Source organism: Caloenas nicobarica, chromosome 9 (assembly GCF_036013445.1).
Source record: "Caloenas nicobarica isolate bCalNic1 chromosome 9, bCalNic1.hap1, whole genome shotgun sequence".
NCBI lineage: Eukaryota > Metazoa > Chordata > Aves > Columbiformes > Columbidae > Caloenas > Caloenas nicobarica.
In genome coordinates, this window is record NC_088253.1 from 20285605 (window position 1) to 20306443 (window position 20839).

Sequence of the window (20839 nt, forward strand, 5' to 3'; positions counted from 1 at the left end):
AACCAACCTGAAAGTAATGTATTTTGTAATGTCTTTATGGTGGCTAATAAAAAGGACTGACTAATCGGAAAATAATTGTGATGGCTATCTAGTATTGTAAATGCTGTTGGGAAATAAGTATGCTTTATGCCGCTCATTGGAATGTCTTTTTTTTTTTTTTTTGGTAAGTTTGTAGCCGTTTTATCAATTTAACTGAGAAAAGAAATAGAATTAAATAACATGTCAAATTCTAGACATCGAGTGAATACAGTAGCAGTGGATTAATAGAAACTTAAAGCAGTGAAATAGAAGACAGTAAAGACAAGATAGGAACAGGCCTAGAACATGAGCATCTTTTCCAGGGTTTAGCACAAGAATTGCACAGTGATTTCTGAATGATTGAAACCGTATTTTGTAGTTCTGTATTACCATGGATCATATTTCGTAGTTATGTATTAGTGGCAGGGAGTATACCTCGACATTAGGTAAAAGATCAAAACAATTTACGTGGTTGTAGAATTATTGTAAAAGTTTTTATAATATGGCCTTTAACTTCTTGCTTTTTGCCACACAGGTCATCAGCAGTGAAGGGACAGAGGGAGCAAAGTTCCGTCTCTCTGGTAAGGGAGTAGATCAAGATCCAAAAGGAATTTTCAGAATCAATGAGATCAGTGGGGATGTCTCCGTGACTCGGACCCTTGATAGAGAAGCAATTGCCAATTATGAGGTGAGTACTCATAGCAATAGGATCTCTACCTCTATGTTGATAGTATATATATTTTTTAAATGTATATTCGCTTTTGAAAGCGCTGGAGTTACTAAATTGCAGCTACTGCTCTATGAAATTTCCAGAAGAACAGTTTGTCCTTTGGAAATGGTAAATGTGTTTATTTTTATATGCAATAGAAACTCTGCTTTCTGCATGTAATTTCTGCCATTTATCTTTAGTAGAAATACTGTCTGAACATCCTGTAAGCATTTGATTTTTGAATACAAAATTATGTTAGGACAAAAGGAGATCTTTTGGGGATGTTGTCACTGAGGAACTACATGGTTATAATTTTTTATTTTCAAGCTGTCAATGGGATATACTATCAAACTCCATTGTTAGTAATGGATATCTTTTAATATAGCCAAAGAAGGTTCTGTTAATATGAAAACGTTAGCAGATACATCTGTCAGATGTGTCTCCTACAAAGATTTTACTGAAGATTCTTTTCATCATCAATAAATTCTTTGTTTCTCCCCACTGAAATACTAACAAATGATCTCTGAAATCTGTAAAATAACTGCACCACAATGTCCTGAAATGCATAATATAAACAGAGGATCTGTCAATTCGTGTTTTCTATCTAGCTCTTGAAATGTGCAGTCAGATAAATTGTGTCTGGCCAATTCAATAGAGATGAGCAGCAGAATTCAAAATGCTCAATGATTAGTACGTTTGCACGTTGCCACTTCTGCTGCAGCCTGGGAGACCGACCTCCGTGTCCCGGTGCCGCAGGGAGCGCGCTGGTCCAGCCCCTGGGGACGCGGGCTCTGGTGACAGTTCTGCCATCCCTGAGCCCTCTCTGTTTTGACTTCTGCCGTGTAGTAATCAATATTTGTACTTTTAAGTGCCGTTTCTCTCCTCCTCTGGAAGAGTTCGCCAGTTAGCTGACTAGTCACAGTTGCTCGAACAGCACTGCTAAAATTTACCATATGTTGGTTTTCAACACTTAAACATTCTCATTGGGGTTTACAGTGAAATGTATGTTAACCACTAGCATAGGATTTATGGTAGTTACTGATGTCCTTCTTAAAAGAAAAACATTGCAGTTTCTCTTTTTAACACTGTTCCTTGTCTTCATTTCCCAGCTGTTTCTTATTTTATCAGTGGCTTTCCACCTTAATCTGTTCAGTATAAACCTTGAATATTATTTTTTTACTGGAGAAATCATAGTAGTCTTTTCAACCTAATGCATCAAACCACAAATGGCCCTCCTATCTGATCTGGAAAAGTATACACTTAAATTAAGACAAAAACATTTCCCTTGAGAAGCCTTTTAGAAGCAATGCAAATTATATACAAACAGTGCGGTGTAGTAGATTATCCAGAGCAATGGGAATGTATATCCTAACAGGCTGCAGTGCTTTCTGACCTGTTATATGGCACTCTGCTCAGCGTGCTCACTGGTGTCCTGTTGTGCAAAATGTAGTTGGAAAGTTCTGTAGGAGAACCCTCAGCTCAATTAGTCTGTCTTTGAATTGAGCCCATTGTTTTCCAATAAAGATGTATCATGGTGTCAGGAAGGCAGCAGGATTTTCTCCCTGATTTCCTTGGTACATCAAAAGATGAATTACCTGGAAGACCTTTACATTTCTCTCACAAATGTTTTTGTTTTCTATTTTTGTTTGAGCTCTGCCCTGCCCAGTATTGATGTCCTGAAAGAAAAAGTTCAAGGCAAAGGGCAAACAAGGAAAGGATAGATTTCCATGAAAAAATACAAGTTCTTTGCAAGCCATCATACTATCAAGTATATAATCAGTGGTGGGGCAAAGATAAAAAGGTGAAATCTGTTTGAATCCTTCCAGCTGCACAGGGGGCTGCTGCGCACGAGCACTGATTTATTTCCTATGCTTAGTGCGTATATAATCAAGAGATTAGAATTTAAAAAATGTTAATAGGGCAAAAATAGAGTTTGGTGATCACAGTATTTCATAGAACTTCACAGATTTTACCATCTGTGTACCTCAAAATGTTTTAAGCTAGCTAAGAATATTTAAACTATTACAAGAATTTGTTGTTGTTTCTTTCATTCAATGCTTGAAATTCTGCTTTTTGCTGCCTGCTTTCTCCTGGAGGAATATTGAAAGACCTGTAGGAGTTTTTCTGTGTATTCATTACAAGAGAATCATGATTAAATTAGAGTACTGAATACGACTCAGACAAATGTTCATAGTCTAAGTTAATCTCCTCTTTCTACTCTTTATTTTAAAATATCTTATTTTTCATAAATAATGGAAAATATTTAAAAATAGAGTAAAAATAATATATATATATGTATATCTGTCTGAGGGTCAGGGCCTGCCAGGCTATTTGGTGCAGCCTATTTGTGTGGCAGTTGTGTTTTCAGAGGAGTTTAGATTTTGTCTGTTAGCAAAAGAAACTCAGGCTGGCAAGAGGAATGTAAGGCAGCCACATTAATGACAGCCCACCCTTCCACCCCCCAACAAACTTATCTATCTGATTGATTTATGAGTGGGTTTTTTTTAATGAAATCAGTTAAATTGCTCAAAAATGGACAAGTATGTAAAACTCCACCAGGTATTGATGTCGGGGTGATTAACTGCCATGGTAATTCTGACCTAATCACCTGCACATTTGGAAATGTTATGGTTTCTACTGAGAAAATGAAACTGTGCCAGAGGAGGCTGGTGAGACAGCAGAAGTCCAAAAGCTACTATTACATTGAAATTAGCCACTAGTAAATTTTTTTTTTTTTTTTTTTTATGTGTATGGAAACACGCTCATGAAATTCTATTTGCCAGTGGAAAAAGGTAGATTCCTCTGGTGTTTGTCCTTGTAACTTTGTGGGGTGACTCCTTAAAGGTCAGAGAATGTCAGTCAGCTTCAGTTTTAAGTGAAAGCTCTTTCTGAAGAAGAGTAAGAGGATGTAAGGATGTTATGTCCAGCAAAGACAACAGACTATTTTAGAAAAGTGTGTAGTAATGATTTTTTTTTCTTCTGAAGATGTTTGATTCCTGATAGGAATTCTCTGGGTCAGAGTAAACCAGTGGATTTACATAGAATGGATTTATTTTGGGGCTTTTTACAGCCTGTTGATGAAACTACTAAATGATGTTCTACAGAAGGGGCTTAAGCAGATTACGGGCATATTATTGAATTGTTTCTGGGTTGGCGAGATAAGCAGGTAGCCTGGAGCCCCTATTTAGTGGGAGCAAGAGGTGTTCAGTTGTACAAACATGTTCTCAAAAATAATGTCTTTGGTTTTCTCTCAAGATTGGAATAAATAAGATTAGTTGGAATTTTCAGACAATGGCAAATCATTTATTTGTTATTGAAAAGTATAGATGTGTAAAAACAGATGGAGGAACTTGGTGGGGAGACTTAAGGTGGATTTTCTAGTCCAAATCAGTGAGGTACATATCATCATTGCTGATGAACTATGCAATTCTGAGTTTCCTTTCAGATTCATAGCTATTCTGATTCCAAGAGAGCAGAAATATTAGTGAGTTTTCAGTTGCATCTTTTAGCAAAAAAAATTTAAATAAACTATGACTTCTAAAGAGAGCTGCAATAACAGAACTAAAGGATTCCAATGAAGTGGAAAGTCTAGTTGTGTTAAGTGGTGATAAATGACTAGTGAATTGGGAAACAAAGCTTCAAATATAGGGCCAGTGAACACTGGCTGAAAAACAGTGGTTAGGGGGTAATCTGTTAATTAAAAATTGAGCTCATTTTCAAAACCTCACATTTACATAGTTAATGTATTCATAGGCAGGATGCTTTCATGCAAGGAAAAGCAGGAAGAGTTGCATATATTGATTACCATGAGCAAGATGACAAAAATCACTAAAGAACTGCGTTTCGTTCTTTACTCAAAGCTAGGTAGGTTCAGAAGAACTGCGAACAATATTCCATTTAATTTTTACAGTTCGTGCACAAGATTTTGATTAGGCATTCCTTGGGTACAGGACAAATCCTGAAGCTGTATAAACGTGTTTCCTATCACTTATCACTGTGTGTAACCCCTGCAGCAGTAAAATCCAGTTCTGGAACCTCTAAAGCATCAGTGGCAAAGTGCCAACCAGTCAATGGGGGGCTTTCAGTTGGGTCTCAAGATTTATAGGGTGTTGCCATCGTTGATGGGTTTTTTCATAAGTGTAAATATGTGTGGAAGAGAACTAATCAGGAAGTGATCCTCTGCAAGCATGAAATGAAGAAGCTTGAGAAAACTATGCAGTGACAGTGTGCAAATTAGAGCTGTGACGAAATTTACCTAGGCAATTTGAGCTGTTAATGAAGAGTTAGTTTTAATTATTTTTTAAGTAAAGATCTTTATTTGCTTTAGAAAATACTTAACAGGCAGAGGTGTGAAATCAGTTTCAGCTTTTTTTTCTAATGACAGATCACACTTCTGTGAAAGGATGCCTTGCAAATGGTAGTGACAGACTGAGACATTCAGAAAACTTATGTTAACAGGACTGGAAAGAAAACAGAGTATTCCCTCTATGTAGTAGTATTTCTATATGTTGGATTATAAGCAGACTGATAACAGGCTAAGGAATTCAGGCCAATGACAGCAACCAAATCTCTCGTGTGAACTGCTTGAGTTTAGGTTACATGAGACTTGTTTCTGTGACTGAGCCAAACATTTAGGATGCTGCTGCAGTCCTGGTGGACTCTACTTCTGTGTTTAATATGGAACAAATAATGGAAATGCTTTCACAATCATGAGGAAAATTAGCTTGGTTGGGTGCCAAGGAGTATTTTGTGAGATTTTTTTTCTAAGTACTTGAATGCGTTTTTGCAGATACCGAAAGTATTACTGTAGCAAAAAACTAGAAGTGAACAGCTGTAATTTATCCTGTACAGAAGAACGAATTTGTCTTCTGTGTAAGTCCATTTTAGTGCAGCTACATCCTTTTCAGAATGATTTATCATACCCTGATGCTGAGTCTCTGCAATATGCAGTGTGGAGATATATAGACAGCTCACAGAAGCATGCCTCTCTTTGAGAAGGAAAACCATGAACTTGCTTCTGACTTCAAGACTGGTCTAAACTGTATTTTCATCTTGCTAATCTGCACCGGCGGAATTGTCTGAAGTGTAAGTGATCCGCTGTGTCTTGAGCTGAAACCAGTTGACGGGAAATGTCACACCTCAGTCATCTCCCACTAATATCCTGAAAGAAGGTACCCAGCCTTCCATGGGAGGAGGGGTTTGGTCTTGTAGAGATAGAAATTTCAGTAAAATGTGCTTGGTTTAATTAAAACATCAGTAATACACAGGGAAAACTCATGAAAATACTGATGCTTCCAAACTGCATCTGTTACATCAAAACAGCTTGGAATAATGGCAGAGTACAAACTTTCAAGGAGGAATCCTGATTATTTAGAAAGGAGAGAAGAAAATTTCACTGAAAAAAGAAAAAGTTCTTGTGCAGCTATTGGATATGATTATTAATAAGCTAGAAACTTATTTATATAAATGAGCTGAAGTTACATCAAGTGACATACAGCTTGAAATGCCGGCAGTGAAAAAGACTGCATTACACAGATATATGTAGAGAGTGTGTGAGATATTTTATATGTGTTTTTTTTTCTTTATGTTGATATGTTTACTTATGTAGTCATTCGTGTGTTCACATGTTGGGGCACCAGGTAAATTCAGAGGACTGTTTTGAATTAATGTCATATTTTGACTACAGAGAGAAATGAACACTGCCTGAGAAAGTGCCATTGGGCTGTTGCTTGGCAGCATTGCCTGAAATGTAGCTATCCCTACATGGACTTTTCAGTAAGCAAGCTGCTGATAATGCCTATGCAAACGAGGAAAATTCATCACTGTGAATACGGAAAATAATGAATTGCTATAGGTTGCATCTCAAAACACATGAGCAGTCTCCTGAAAAAACCTTGAACTCCCCCTGTCATGGCTGCACATGAAGGACCCGCAGGCTGCTCCACGTCCTAAGGTTGGCATCGTTATCTAAATGTAGCACAGAGTCAAGTCTCAGCAGTTGCACTGCTGTTCATATAGCAGTCACAGGCTATAATTTCTGTAAACCTATGCTAGCACAGCATCAGAAACTGGTCAATTCACAGTTGAAAATGAGTTATACTGGTATTATTCCAATATAGGCATTTTCATAGAGGAAGAAGAAATCAACTCTAATTTTATATCAGAATCCCTTCTACTTCAACAAGTCTTGAAGATGCAAAATGCAAGAAGTTCAGATAGCCTACTCTGGGGGTAACATCACTCTGTTGTTACACTCCTTTCAGAAACTTTCACTGCGGCCAAAAGTTTCGGAGCAACAAAGTTTGACGAGCTGATGGTGTGTTATGATGTGATGATGCAGGTTCTGTTACTGATAGCGAGCTCCATTGGTGATGCAAATCTCATCCCTCTGCAACACCTTTATTCCACGGCAACTTCTCAGTGTAGCATTGCTGAGATGCCTTGGATGGGTTTAAGGTGCCTGAAATGAGGCTCTGCATGTCTCTTTGTCTCTCATTAACCAGCGACTGTTGGTGTCTGGAATCTCCTGTCCACAAAATGGCATTATGCTCCAAAGGACTCTCTGAATCTTATGGAAACTTGTTCTCGGTTCTGACAGTGCTGGCACTGAACTTTGTTTCTGATGTAGCTGTTCATGACTTAGCACTACTTTTACTTGTATGGGGAAAGGGTGAAGTAAATGAATCTGTCAAGGTAAAAACCCCACTTTTTATCTAAAAACTAAGAGTGATGGATGAATCAAAAAATTGTTGCTTCCTATTCTTCTGTAACAAATTGATTTAGACATAGAAGGCATTTTTTTAGGATGCCATATATTGGACAAAAACAACTATTGTTTGTTAAAAGATAATTAGATTTTTTTTTTCTTCTCCTGTTGAGATTATGAAATCGCAAGATTAAGTATTAAGAGATATTTCATGAAACCTAGAAGCAGAAACACAGTAACAGGAACAAACCCAGCAGAGGCAAAACTCTGGGTCCTTCGATGAGCTCTGTACGGGCAGACCCTGAATTCATGGGGAATGTTTTGGCATTGATTGTTTACCAAGGTCAAAAACAAGGTGGTCACCATAACTGTGTGCATAAATCAGATATTTGAACATATAAATTTTACACAGAGTCCCATTTCTTAAAAGTAAGATTTAAATAATGGCTTGCACAGCTGGGACATAAATGGGATTTCCAGGTACTGGAAATATCTCTCTTTCTCCCAAGGTTAGTTTATGGGATAAAAAGAAAACCTGTCAGGAAATGAAGTTAAAATTCATGGGTTTTTTATGTATTTTCTCTCATTTTGTCTTGGGGAAACAAGATATCTATTTTATATAAACTCCCTAATTTACCATATCTTGTTCATTTTTACTGTAAATAGTCCATTCAATACGTACAGTGGATCTTCATGTTATGAGATATCAAGCAGGGTACTGTCATCCATTTCAGAAGCCACGAGCATCCTCATATCATTTGTGTGGAACGCACACAGAAGTCAACAGCTAGTTTTGTTGAAGGGCATGTGCTTTATTCTTAGATCTAACTGCTTGCATGGCTTTGACATTCCTGTGGTTCAACAGCACTGTCATGTCATTTGTGGGAGGAACTGAGTGAAGTTTCATTGAAGAGAAAAATCAGCAAAGGTTTGTTCGTAGCCTACAACTGTCAAGACAAGGTAGTGGGCTTGGATTTCCATGCTAAAAATAAGCCGAACTCCAGACACCAGGCAAAATTACTGTTTTCTCATTGAAGAGTAGGAGGTGGAAATGCACAGCAGTTAGGAAATAAAGAAAAATTGGACTTTACTTAGACAGTAACAAAAGACACAAAATTTGGTTTAGTGGTTGTTTTGTTTGTTTGATTGTTTATTGTTGTTATTATTATTATTTTCTAACAGAACATCACTCCTGGAATGAATAATGATGTGTTCACTAAAACAAGAGGAGACTAATTACATTTTTGTCACATTATGTTAATAGTCTGTGAAACTACTTTTGCTATTACGTATTAATTGCATTTTAAGGCATTTAAAAGTCATCATGATACTTCTTCAGTCTTTACCATGACCAGTTGGTTTGTTTCTTGTCAATTTGTATTACACCAACCCTCAAAATACCTTGCTGACAGCTCACTGTTCTAGGTGCTGCATAAATACCTGGGAAGACACTTTGCCCTTTCCCCAGACCTCATGTTTTCCTGCAGTTAAAGGACAGAATCTTGCCTTGCAAACACTTGGAATTGTTCCCAGCGTGTGCGGTGATGGACACGACAGCAGTTCCACAGGGACCGCTGGTGGTCTATGCCTCTCTAGCAAGGGCACGTCAGGGCTGAACGGAGGGGAGGGAAAGGCTGGTGAGCTCCTATACCTGAGCTCTGTTCTACCCACTACTTTGTGAATCCCAGTTCTGTACAATTTGTCATATTTTTTTGTCTGCTGCGCACTCAGATGTGCCTGATTAAGCTCATGTACGCAAAGGCACAGCTTAGAAATTTAGAGGAAAAATGGGAATGTCTTATTTTTTGGTTGACGTGGGTCAAACAACTTGCTTAGGAAACCTTTTTCTGCTCAAAGACTTTTCTTGAGCCCACCTTGATATATCGGCTTTCTGCCAACTAGCCATAGATTGAGTAGAAACTTAAATCTTCTCTTTATGAATGCTGAGGAGGGTCCTCTCTCGTCTTTTATTAGGGGGGTGTGTGTGTATATATATATATATTTTTTTTTTTTTTTTTCTGGAAGAAGTGTACCAGTTCTGAGCTTTGTTAGGCATGCAAAATGCAATGTGTATTTTGAAACAGTATCTTTCCTGTCTCTCAAGTCAAAGTCTTGAAGGCATGGCCTTACTTGTTACTTTGCAACACTACTTTAAGCTTTTTCTAGTCCGTTAGTAAATTCAGCATTAATACAGAAGCTTTTGAAGTTTGGTTGCGCAAATCTCTGTATGTCTTGTTCCTCCCAATAAAGAAAGAAGTCTGTCTTATTTAGATATTTGGTCAAAATTCAGAGTCTTAATGTTTTAATGCTGGAAATATCTTGATTTAAATGGCTATTTCTTCATCTTGGAAATGTGGGTCCATAACAATCTATAGCTTCTTTTCTTAAATGAAAACTGAGATATTATCTGTAATAACTACCCCTTAATTTTTTTTTTTTGAGAACTAAGGCAATGAATTCATTATATTTTTTGTCAAAAATTTCCTGTCTGCAGCTAGAGGACCTGCTGTCTCTCTTCTGACCTCTTGTTCTTTATGTACCTGACAAAAATCATATTACCTGTCTTATCCTCTCCTGCAATCTTCTTTCCATTTTCTGCCTTCTCGCATTGTTTTTTCCCCTTGCACTTTTAACTTCATTCCATAACCTTTCTACTCCCCCGTCTTTCTTGATGTTCTGTGTCATTCACTTACATTTTCCTACACTCTCTGCATTTTCTTATTCAGACATACTGACCTGTTTTATGCTCTTTATAAACAGTGTTGCTAGGAGTATGCATAACCATCATCCAAACGTAAATTTGTTTTATTATTGTATAGAACCTTTCCACTGTCTTTGCGAAAGCTGTGCTACTTTCTCCATTCTAACCTGGTGTGTTCGTACACAAGTCCCTTTACAAAAGTGTGTTCTGGAAACCCTTGACTTTAAATTACTTACTGCATGAGTCTGCCTTTTCTTCAATTTTTGTGAAATAGCCTCAGTAGTTAATATGTGATGCTAAGAAATTTTGGTGGAAAATTGAGTTTCGTTTCTATTTTAATGCTTTTTAGACTGCATATCTCTTCTGTCAAATTATGGATATTTATTTAAGTAGTACATGATTGTCTGGAAGTTCCTAGCATTTAGTTTATTAAAAATAATTGTAATACTTAATTCTGTCAACACTGGAATTATGGTCCTTTTGAAAGTGGTCAGCCTCAAAAACAGAGCGGTATCATAGAATACCTGATATAATAGTTACTTCTATGACTTCAGAACTGTGGTTTTAATACTTGATCTCTGTAAAATTACTGAGGGTAATGGGCTATAATTTTTAAGCTGTATATGCATATGTTTATGGCAAATACAATAAGCAAGGTTTTTTTATATGCAGAGGTAAGTTTTAATTAATGTGGAGTGGCATGATATTTTTGCAGAATGTGTGAATGGAACTTGTATAAAATTAAGAAATAAGCATGCCTCAGTGATTCAGTTTGTGGATTGTGTGTTCCACTGTGCGTGTTTCTCTAACGTCGTTAGAGGGAATTAGGCTACAATAAATTGCATCATTTAAATATCATGGTCCAGTTGAATACACAGTTATCTTCAAAATCCAGTCTTTCTGCTTCTACTAACTCTTGCACCGAGATTTAGGAGCCCTAATATGATACATTTGTTTCATTGAGTCCCTACTATGGCTTGTTTGTTATGTATTTTTTCCATGTCTGTGAGAGACTTTGAAGAAGTCAGTCTCCATTACTGAAATAATATGAAAATTACTGTGAGTTGGGAAAAAAAGCTACTTCAGAATCCACTTTCTTGGGTCATCTTCAAAGCTTTTTATTTTTGACTGCTATATTTTAAGTACACTGCAGGACTCTTCTCATGAGGTGGGTGGTAGTAAAATTTTATATTTTGATCTGTGGAAATTGAATTAGAACCCTTTGTGGGTCACGTCCTCCCCACTCCCAAAATTTTACAACTGTCTCTGTTGTCATATTGGTGGCAATGAACTGTTCTTGAGTTGTGTGCATGGGGGATGGATGCTGCATTAGCATAAATAGAAATCCATTTTCCTTTTGCATCACAGGTGAACCCTGTAGTGTTTACAAGAAATAAAATATAAGAAACTACATGTTTTGTGAAGATAGTTCTGATTGATAACATTTACCGATCAAACAGTAAAAGTCTAGTTTATATATCAATCCACTTCAAAATAATACAGCTGCACTTCAGTCTGTTGCATATATGTTTGCGTGCAGGTCGCTTTTCTGCTATACTTCAATTAAATACCTACAAATATATCCAAAAGTATATGTGGGTGTATAAACATAAATGTATGATACCAGAAACATTAGCATATCCTAACAGATTTATATACAACTACTTTGTCTATTCCCCTCAAATCTTGCTTCTGTTGCAGTCAAATGGAAATCTTGTTTCCGTGCTTGACAGCATGAAATCACTTGTGCACTATCATTATTTCTTAATTACTGTATTTCTGAGTTATTTGTGGAGACTTCAGTCACGCTGAACCTCAGGCACCTACTGTCACCATCTGAAATGTTACCTGTCCCAAGAATTTAAAATATGTCAGAGCTCCAGTGATTGCGTGAGAGTTTGAGTGATGCAATGAGTTCCTTTTAATCTGGCTTTTGGGCTTTTTTTGATCCACATCATCTGAACTTTGGAGTTCTTTTGGCAGTTACATATTTATCTCTTTAAAATGAAAGTATGATAGGACTTGATCGGTGGGACTTCAAGAAAAGCACTAACTGTAATGAAACTCATAAAACACATTGCAAGCAGAGCAGCAAGAATCTCTGTTTTTCCCTTTATTATTCTTTTGTGGTGAAGATATTCAAGGGAACAGGTGATTCTTCTGTGTTCACATTTTCCCTTCTTTAGGTCTTTTTCAATGCATAATAGCAAATGAGTGAGGGAGGTGGAGGGAACTACAGTTATAAAGATTTCGAGAGCATTGTGAGAAGAGACTTCTAATATTATGGAAATTTTACTTGACATTATTTTGTTAACATGTGAATGATAAAAGTCTTGCTGTATTTGTCCTGGTTTACTCAGGTCATCAGTAATTATTTCTTAATTAGACATATTCCTTAAAATGAAGCTGTATTTATGCAGATGTCTTTTTTTTTTCTTTTTTCTTTCTCCTAGTAGAGATGTGACTTTAGTTTAAGATTTTTCAACAGATTATTTGTTTCTATGAGTTCACTTTAAACACCATATGTTTAGACTCACATGATAGATGTTTTTGTATTGAGGGACTTTGCTTGTAATTTTTCTTTAGAGGACAAAACAGGCCTCAGTAGCTACTGGCAAAACTCATTGCGCAGGCATGTGACTAAAAGTATTTGAGGGCAGATACATTAACTGTAATCCTGAGCCTTTGGAAGTTACCCCATAAGGACATTTTTTCTCTGTGAGCATTTCTGTCATACTCAATACAGCAGATACTGGTAAATGTTCTGCTCCAATCTCTCCTGAAGTCCAGCACTAAAATGTAGAGGATCATAAAACAGGCCAGGTGGGACTGGAGGCTTTGGAATGGGAAAGCACATGAGTAAAATATTGGAGGAGGTGATGTGCAGCTAGAAAGCCTCTGCATGAAATGGTTATATGCATGAGAGGATTGGATAAATATTAATTATAATTTCTTCGGGGTTTTTCTCATTAGCACATGTTATATGATGTACCCTGCTATGCAGTTGCATTTGCAGTTGAAATTTGAAAATTAAAGATAGTCCATCTTTGCAGAATTCTTCCCAGCCTCTGCTCTGACATTATTCTTAGTACTTATTCTACATAATGGTAATTCAGATAGCTGAATGCAAGGTACTGAAAATACCTATTATCTACTTAAGGCTCTGTTATTATTTTTATTTCTTAAATATGTTGTATATACATAATACACAGGCGATATGAATACAGAGTACAGATTTTATTTGTAGACGGGAACAAATAAAGCAATATACTGTTCTTATATTTCTGTTAGTTTTAGAAGTTTTAATAGAGTTAAATAACTGAATTATGATTTACTACTTAGAAATCACTAAGAGGGAGGAAAATCATGACAGTTTTAAGCTACCAATTTTTCTTATTTTCTGAAACAATTTGTAAAAAACTTTCATTTTCCCCTTGCTGGTAGGGAAACCTAGTGCAGAGGACAAAAATTAGTAAAGAAAGTGCTCTAAAAATAACATATGTATTCCCTAAATGCTATGCAACCTTACTGTATTTTACATTTTCCCCTGTAAAGAGGAAAAAAAAAAAACAACATTTGGTACAGAAGAATACCCTACTGGCAAGTCATTTTACATGAGCTTCTAGGTTCCCCATGGTCAGTGTGACAACTGTCCCCCGCTGCTCACAGAGAGAATTGAGTTTCGTTCAATAGCCTTGGGATTCCCAGCTCTGAGAACTTCATTCTCAGCAACCGGAGTGTTTCCTCAGAGAGAGCTGCAATCTCCATCTCTGTCAGAAATCTAGAGTTTCCAGTAGAGACTTGGAGAAAAGCCAACAATTTTGGTACTTGTCAGGTCTAAAGGGTTTCTGAGTTCTAATCTTGGGGTACAAAATTGGTGCTGTTGGCTGTGCTCTGCAGGGTGGATCTAATGGCACTGACCTTATTGAATCCTGGATCTGCTGTATGTGAAACCACCAAATTAATGCATAATCTGCTGTTTATGGGCTCTAAGAGGCAGCAAACGGATTCTCCAAACATGTAATTTGCTTGTCATTCAGCTTTGCAGAATATGGATGTGCCAGTAGAGAAGCAGGAGGCTGTAACTGCATTTGTAACCTTTAATATATTAACAATGCATCCATTTGAAAAGCACACTGCCTTTTGTCAGGTTTTAAATTGCAAAATTAACATTCGCTATTAATTTTAAGCTACTAAGTCATCTAATGATACTGATATTCGCTTCCCGTTAAACCTATTTGCAATTGGTATTTGCAATGTATTTATTAAAGAAAATGCTTTAAAGGAATTGAGGTGTTTGAGGATATGCATTTAATTTAATTCCATTTCTTTATTGGTAGCTTTGATCAATGCCGTGCTTACTACTTCTACCACACACTTTGAACTTGTAGATGCCAACATATAAGTAATTTCCCCTGCCAATTCTTGGCTGATCTTCCCAGGCTGAAATATAAAAAGTGAGTTGTTTCCTAAATTCTAGTGAGTGGCATTAGTGACTTGATTAGTAGTATTCTGAATTAAAATTGCAATTAAAGGCAAAATTGTATCTCTTAGAAAGGCTTCAAGTCATTTCCCCAAAGTATAGCGGTCAGAATACAGGCTTTTGACAAAGGTTTGTATTGTGAATAAAAACTATTTTCAAGAACCTTTTTCTTTTTTTCCTGCTTGTAAATCAAACTCCTAGAGTAGTAGCAATCAGTAAGAAAAAAAGTGTGATATATTTTTTGCAGTTTTTAAGCTTACAGAGGAAATTCCATTAATTTTTGGAAATATTGAAGATGTGATTCAATGAAAATAATTACAAATATATGCCATTAGTAGCATATAATGATTTTTTTTTCCCAATAGATTCTGCTCAAAGTATTTAAAATGACAGTGTGGGTATTGTATATTCAATTGCAGTTAGTGTTTGTGGTGTATTGATACATGCTTTGCTGCAGGAGTCTCCAGGCATACTTCAGGCACATGAATTTGTATTTGAGACTTAATGAGAACCTTCCCTGATGACAGATAAAATGCCAAGAATTTTATGACCACGTTTATTCCGAATTCTGGCAGTATTTTTCTACGTTGTTATGAGGTTCCTCCATTTTTCTTCCTCCTGTTTTGTTCTGGACTTTCTTAGAATATTCATTAATGTCTTGCTGAACACATTTCCATCACTTATTCTGTCTCCATCGTCATTATTTATCCTTTTCAGTCTGTATATGTGATTGTTCAATGTTATCGGAAATGACCACAGAACATGACCTTTTGTTCTCAGCAGTTCTTGCAAAATATGCACATTTTAATCACCTTACCCTGCAGACATTGAGAGCACATGCTAATCCCCAAAGAAGTAGTTTTAGTGATTTAGTAGATGCTGCCCCTCGTGTAGCATCAGCAGAGACTCAAAGCTGTGCCCGTGTTGGAGGATCCTTTGCTCCTGCTGAGATCTTCATTCTGATTATGTGAGAAGCTAATGTGCTGATATTAGCTTCTCAATTTTAATTTTTGCTATTCAGCACCATAAATTATTGTATTTTATGACAAATGTAAAAGGTATGATTTGAACTAATTATGCATTCTGCTCTGAATCCCAAAACTTTTGAGAAGCATATAATTATGGTAAGTCATATCCAGCAGGTCAATTTTCTTTTATCTTTTCACAAAGAACACTAGGACATATGCATGAAGCTTATAAGCACCATTGTAAGCTTGACTTATTAAAGCTGCTTATTAATGAGAATGTTTTCCTTTTCATAACACAAAACTTGTCCTATGTGAGTAGCATTTACCAGCTTCTACACAGCCTATTTGCTTCCTCCTAAACAGGAATGAAATGGGGGACTTAGAGTGGTGGGAAAGGAAGGCAGAATTTCTTTACAAACTGGAGCTGAAATGTATAATTTTCAAAATACAAGAACCACAAAGTACTTAATATTTAAGTAACTCTGCTACACATTGATTTAACTTAGTGTTAGATTTTTAGATATTAAGCATCCCTTAAAACAAAATTTAGCTCTTTAAAAGATGTGGTATATTTCTCTTCCAATTTTCTGTATTTTATACAGCATTGCGTAATTTTATTTTCTACAGCTTTCTTAAGGTGAAATATGCAGGGAAGTAAATGCTCATTTTTTTTCCCTTGTGAAGCCAGTATTTCAGTTTCACTTGTCTGTTGCGTTAGGTTTGTTTGTAACTTATTTTAACAGTTGTTAGGGAATTCAGAGGATTTACATATTAATTTGCTTTAAGGTGCTAGGATCAGTTTTCTTTCTCTACTTATGCTGCCACCTTAATGTCACAGATTTTCTGCATAAAGTCAGATACTAGTGCACTTACTGGTAGTAAATGCTGATTTATTCTATGACTAATGCCAAGTGGTTTAACTCATGCATGCATTGCTCAGCAGTGCTGAGGCTGGCAATGGAGTGAGAGGTGGTGTTGTCTTACTGTCTGTCTTTGGCAGAGCATAATTGCATCAACAGTCTGATCCTGAACCAAGACTAATTGTTGTTCAAATACTTCCCAATGGGACTGTAATATATTAAGCTAGAACCTAATAATTTCAGTAGGATTGTTCATGAGATAGGATTGAACTTCTAATATGAAAAAGGACAGAAGAAATAGATCATTCAGAATAAACTCTGCTAACAAGCAGTGATCTATTGCATTGAATGCCGTGCTTAACCAATAGACATGGTTTCTTGTTCTACATATGTTATGGTATTTTGTGTTGTATAGTAATTTTCGTTTTTGATGAGCGAGTAGAAAAGTGAGTGTAAAATTTGGAATGTAAAAAATGTTAAACTTTTAAGAGCTTTTCTGTATAGGAATCATTACAGAAAGTACAGTGCAGTAAAGAATTTGGCGAGTTGCATTTGAAATCTGTGTAGCCTTGACAAGCACAGTTGTTCAGGAAACTAAGTTCTGGTGTTATGTCTCAGATATATACAACACATGAGGTGCCAGGTCCAATTAACAGTCTGATGATGGCAAATCCATTATCCTTGGAAAGAGAGTCCACCATCAGGAGACATTAATTCAATGTGACACCAACTGGGGTGTTTATATACAGCTAATTGCAATGTCAGACATTCTGCTCTAATTGAGTTTAATTGTGGCAAAATTGGAGTTAATTAAAAGTTAATGGTATAGAGCACATCATGTTGTTATGAACTACGGGTACATGTTTCATATCCATATTATTGTTATTTAAATGGTGCTTTCAATTACTGTGCCTCATATTGGCACTTTGGAAATGCACTGTAATTGTTTTCACATCACTGAAAGTTTTTGTGTATAGAAATGTTTATATTTAAAAAGCTTGACAAAGTTTAGGTTGATTCAGTATATCACAATGTAAATGTCACATGTGGTGTTTCCAACCACCCTGCTAAGGACAGGGTTGACTTTACAAGAGCACTAATAAAATAGGAGAAGAAAATTCTATTTCACCTTCAGAGAAGGATACAATTTTTGACATTGTCCATCATACTTTGATAAGGAAATCTCCGTTTCCTCACCTTTCCTGAATCCATCTTTTTCTAATTGTGTCTTGCCTCTGGCTGTTCAGTCAGTGTCTCTTCTGATGAATCTTCTCTCCCTGGGATTTTCCCTGGGCTGTCTTCACCTTCTTCTGTCTCTGCACCTTGTGTCTGTTCTAGTAGCTTCCAATTATATATCTACTGACAGCTCCATCTCCATCCTGACCTCTCTCTTGATGAAGTTTTATGTATCAAAACCTTTCTGTTTGACATGTTCTCCTGATGTCTTGCTGCAAATTCAGAAATAATCATTGCACCTTCTCCCTTTTCAGTAAATAGAGGCAACCCGACCATCCTCCTGCCAATCAGCCCAATAAACTGTCTCCTTTCTGCTTGTTCCGCATACCCTTGCCATGTCCAAGCCTTTCAGATCTTCCTCCATCATACCAGCAGCCTGATTTGCTCAGTGCATATTGTATCCCTTGTGCAAGTCCTTGTCTTCTCAGTCTTAACATCTCTTCCAGCGTTTGTGCAGCACAAACACCTTGTACCTCCCGCTCATTGCGAAAGAAACTGCTGTTATCTCCACTACCAGGTACTTGGACCATGTGACCACAGTGTTCTAGCCACAAGTAGCTAGCAAAAAGATGGCATAATGGACCAGCAAAAAATATAACGTCATGAATATACCATTCTGCTTTTATTAATGAAAAAGTGGAAATATTGATAAGGCCTGAGGTGGAAGTCTTCTATTCTAAAGTAGCTGTATCAACAGGTATTTGTTTTTGCTCTTCCTTTCCTCACCCTCAGAACTACTTGATCAAGTATTTTTCATTTTATATGGTTATAAAACAACTCGATAATATTTTTGTAGAAAATTTTTATGAGTGTAACTGTCTTGGGCGTTTGCAGTGAAATAGATATGTCCATGCTCCTTGTTTCTGTATTTTCCAGAATATTAGTTTATTGCCTTTCCCAGCTTCAACTTCTGCCCAAGTGTGATTGTTACTGGAATAGTTTCTTGGGAGGAGGAAACAAGAATGAAAGCCGATGGGATGTGAAACATACTTAGCTGCTATGGGCTCAGAAAAAAATTTTTAAAAGTTTCATAAATTAAATCCCAACTCTTTGATATTAAGGTTAAACCAACAACAAGCTTGAAGTAATATCTAAGCTGCCAATAAATCACGTATGGAAGATCTTGACTGAACTTCGAGGGAATGAGCCAGTTTCTTGGCTCACACGTGTGGTATAAGCAGCAGTTGCTATGAAGTTCCCATGTTTTGCCATCTGCTTCCACCAAGCAGAAAAAGTTTCCCTTTTACCACAGTCCTGATGCTTTCCAGCTCCTCCAGCTCTACCTTCCTTTCAGAGAAACTTGAACAGAAAAAGTTTGATGTTTAATTTGGACTTTGGTTTGATTTTGTTTCTCTGTTGTAGTAACTTGGTTTCTTAATTGTGTTAGAAAGGCAATGAATTCTCTTATGGATCATTTATGTCTCAGATTGTGAGAGAAACTAATAGTCTCAGTAACGCGGAGTGGCTCCTGCTGTGACAGCCAACCAGCAGGATCCTGTGGCTTGGGAAATAGTCTTTTTGCACTTATTTCTCTGCTTTTTGCATTCTCATTTACTTGTAGTCTCAGCCACAGAAATCCTCTCCTTGCACTCTTAGGTGTTATTATTCACCCAGAAGAAATATACAGAAGCATGAAAACAAAATTGTCTTTTTGAATTGATTTGGATTGCTCTTTTTTTATTTTGTCCAACCCATTCCAAGTCCTTTATAAGCATATTTAGTAATATAAATATTAATACTTGAGCTGAACTTAGATACTTAGATACTTTGTCCATGGTTTCAAAGGAGAAGCAAAAAAGGAGAGATGAAAAAGAATTTTGGAGTATATTTTTTGTTGGTTTTGCGTAGTCAGATTTCTACCGAATTAATACCATAGCACTGGTAAAATGGCAGGGAAGCTGCATGGGGGACTGAACAGGGACACTTGTCTCACACACCCTGCAGAACTGATCCGTTGCTGACAATTGCTGTCACTTTAGCAGTATTGTCTGCAGAACATCAGATATTCTTTGAAGGCAAGGTATTCTTTGGTCAGAGAAGATGTATTGCTGGCTTCTTAAGGGCAAGTTTAAATGAAAACCCAAATTTTTAAAATTCTCTGTGGATCGCTATATGAAAAGTGATCTTCAAAAAATTCACATAGTTGGTTGATTTCAGAATTAAGTTCATCCTGATGGATGTATTGGAGCCAAGGAGATCTTGTATCTTAAAGGAAACCTAAGTAATTTCCTTAATATTTTATGTTAATTATATTTCATAGAATTGAATTTCAGTTTTGATTTCCAGTCAAAAAAGAAATTTCAAATTTCCCCAATTATCTGCGGAAGAGAACTACTATCTCTGTACTTTTTTTTTTTTAATCACCTACCTCTATTGTAACTGCATATTTATGTTTTATCTTTATAGCAGAATATTGCAATGGCAAGTCTCGTACTGAGGCATTACATGTTTGTTTGGCCTGCAGCCTGTGAGGCAGCTGAGGACTGAAATCCCAACTTTTCAACCACTATTGGAATCCCAGTTTATAACTTTGTAGCTTGTGAGAACAACAGACTTTGACAGTAATCAGTTCATTTTTTCGGCTTGGGCATTTTTTTTTTTTTTTAAATTATTTTTATTGTGTTTTGGAAGTCTCGGTGAGCTTTCTTTCTGTCTTAATGTATAATGTTTTTTTCTTGTTGAAAATAAACCATACTGTAATATGAAATCACTTAGTGCTTGTGCTGAGATACATCTCAGCTAGTCTTATCCTTTGTACCAAAGCTAGCAGTTTTAAGCTCATTAAGTATCCTCATTAACATGCCGAGCCTTCATTGAAGCTGCACACTGGATATCTTATTGGAAGGGAACTTGGTTCAAACGTAAAGAGTCATTAAAGAAACTTTTACGTATTTTAGGAAGGCTAGTTGCACCTTAAGAAAAGGGAATCGAAGTTTAAAGTCTGGATTAATTCATTGACATAAGAAAACTGTGAATCCTTATTAAAAGGATAGAGATAAGAAGTTGAAACATTATACTATTCCACTGAGAATGTAAGCTTCTTAATGACAACAGTTTAAAATGTGTATTTCACAATTCATATATTTTTATGTATGATGGGCTGCAGAGGGATGAAAATTTATTTTGTGGTTATGATAAACAATAAGGTCTATATGGTT

At 36.5% G+C, this 20839-nt stretch overlaps 1 protein-coding gene across 2 annotated transcripts in view; it reads left to right on the forward strand.

Annotated features, from left to right (window-relative positions):
* The window catches only part of CDH13 (cadherin 13), a 470111-nt gene that overhangs the window by 222564 nt on the left and 226708 nt on the right, over nt 1-20839 (forward strand). For both annotated transcript variants that reach the window (XM_065640841.1, XM_065640840.1), the window contains exon 5: nt 554-706. In XM_065640841.1, coding sequence (XP_065496913.1) covers nt 554-706 — 153 coding nt within the window. The remainder of the gene's footprint in view (nt 1-553; nt 707-20839) is intronic.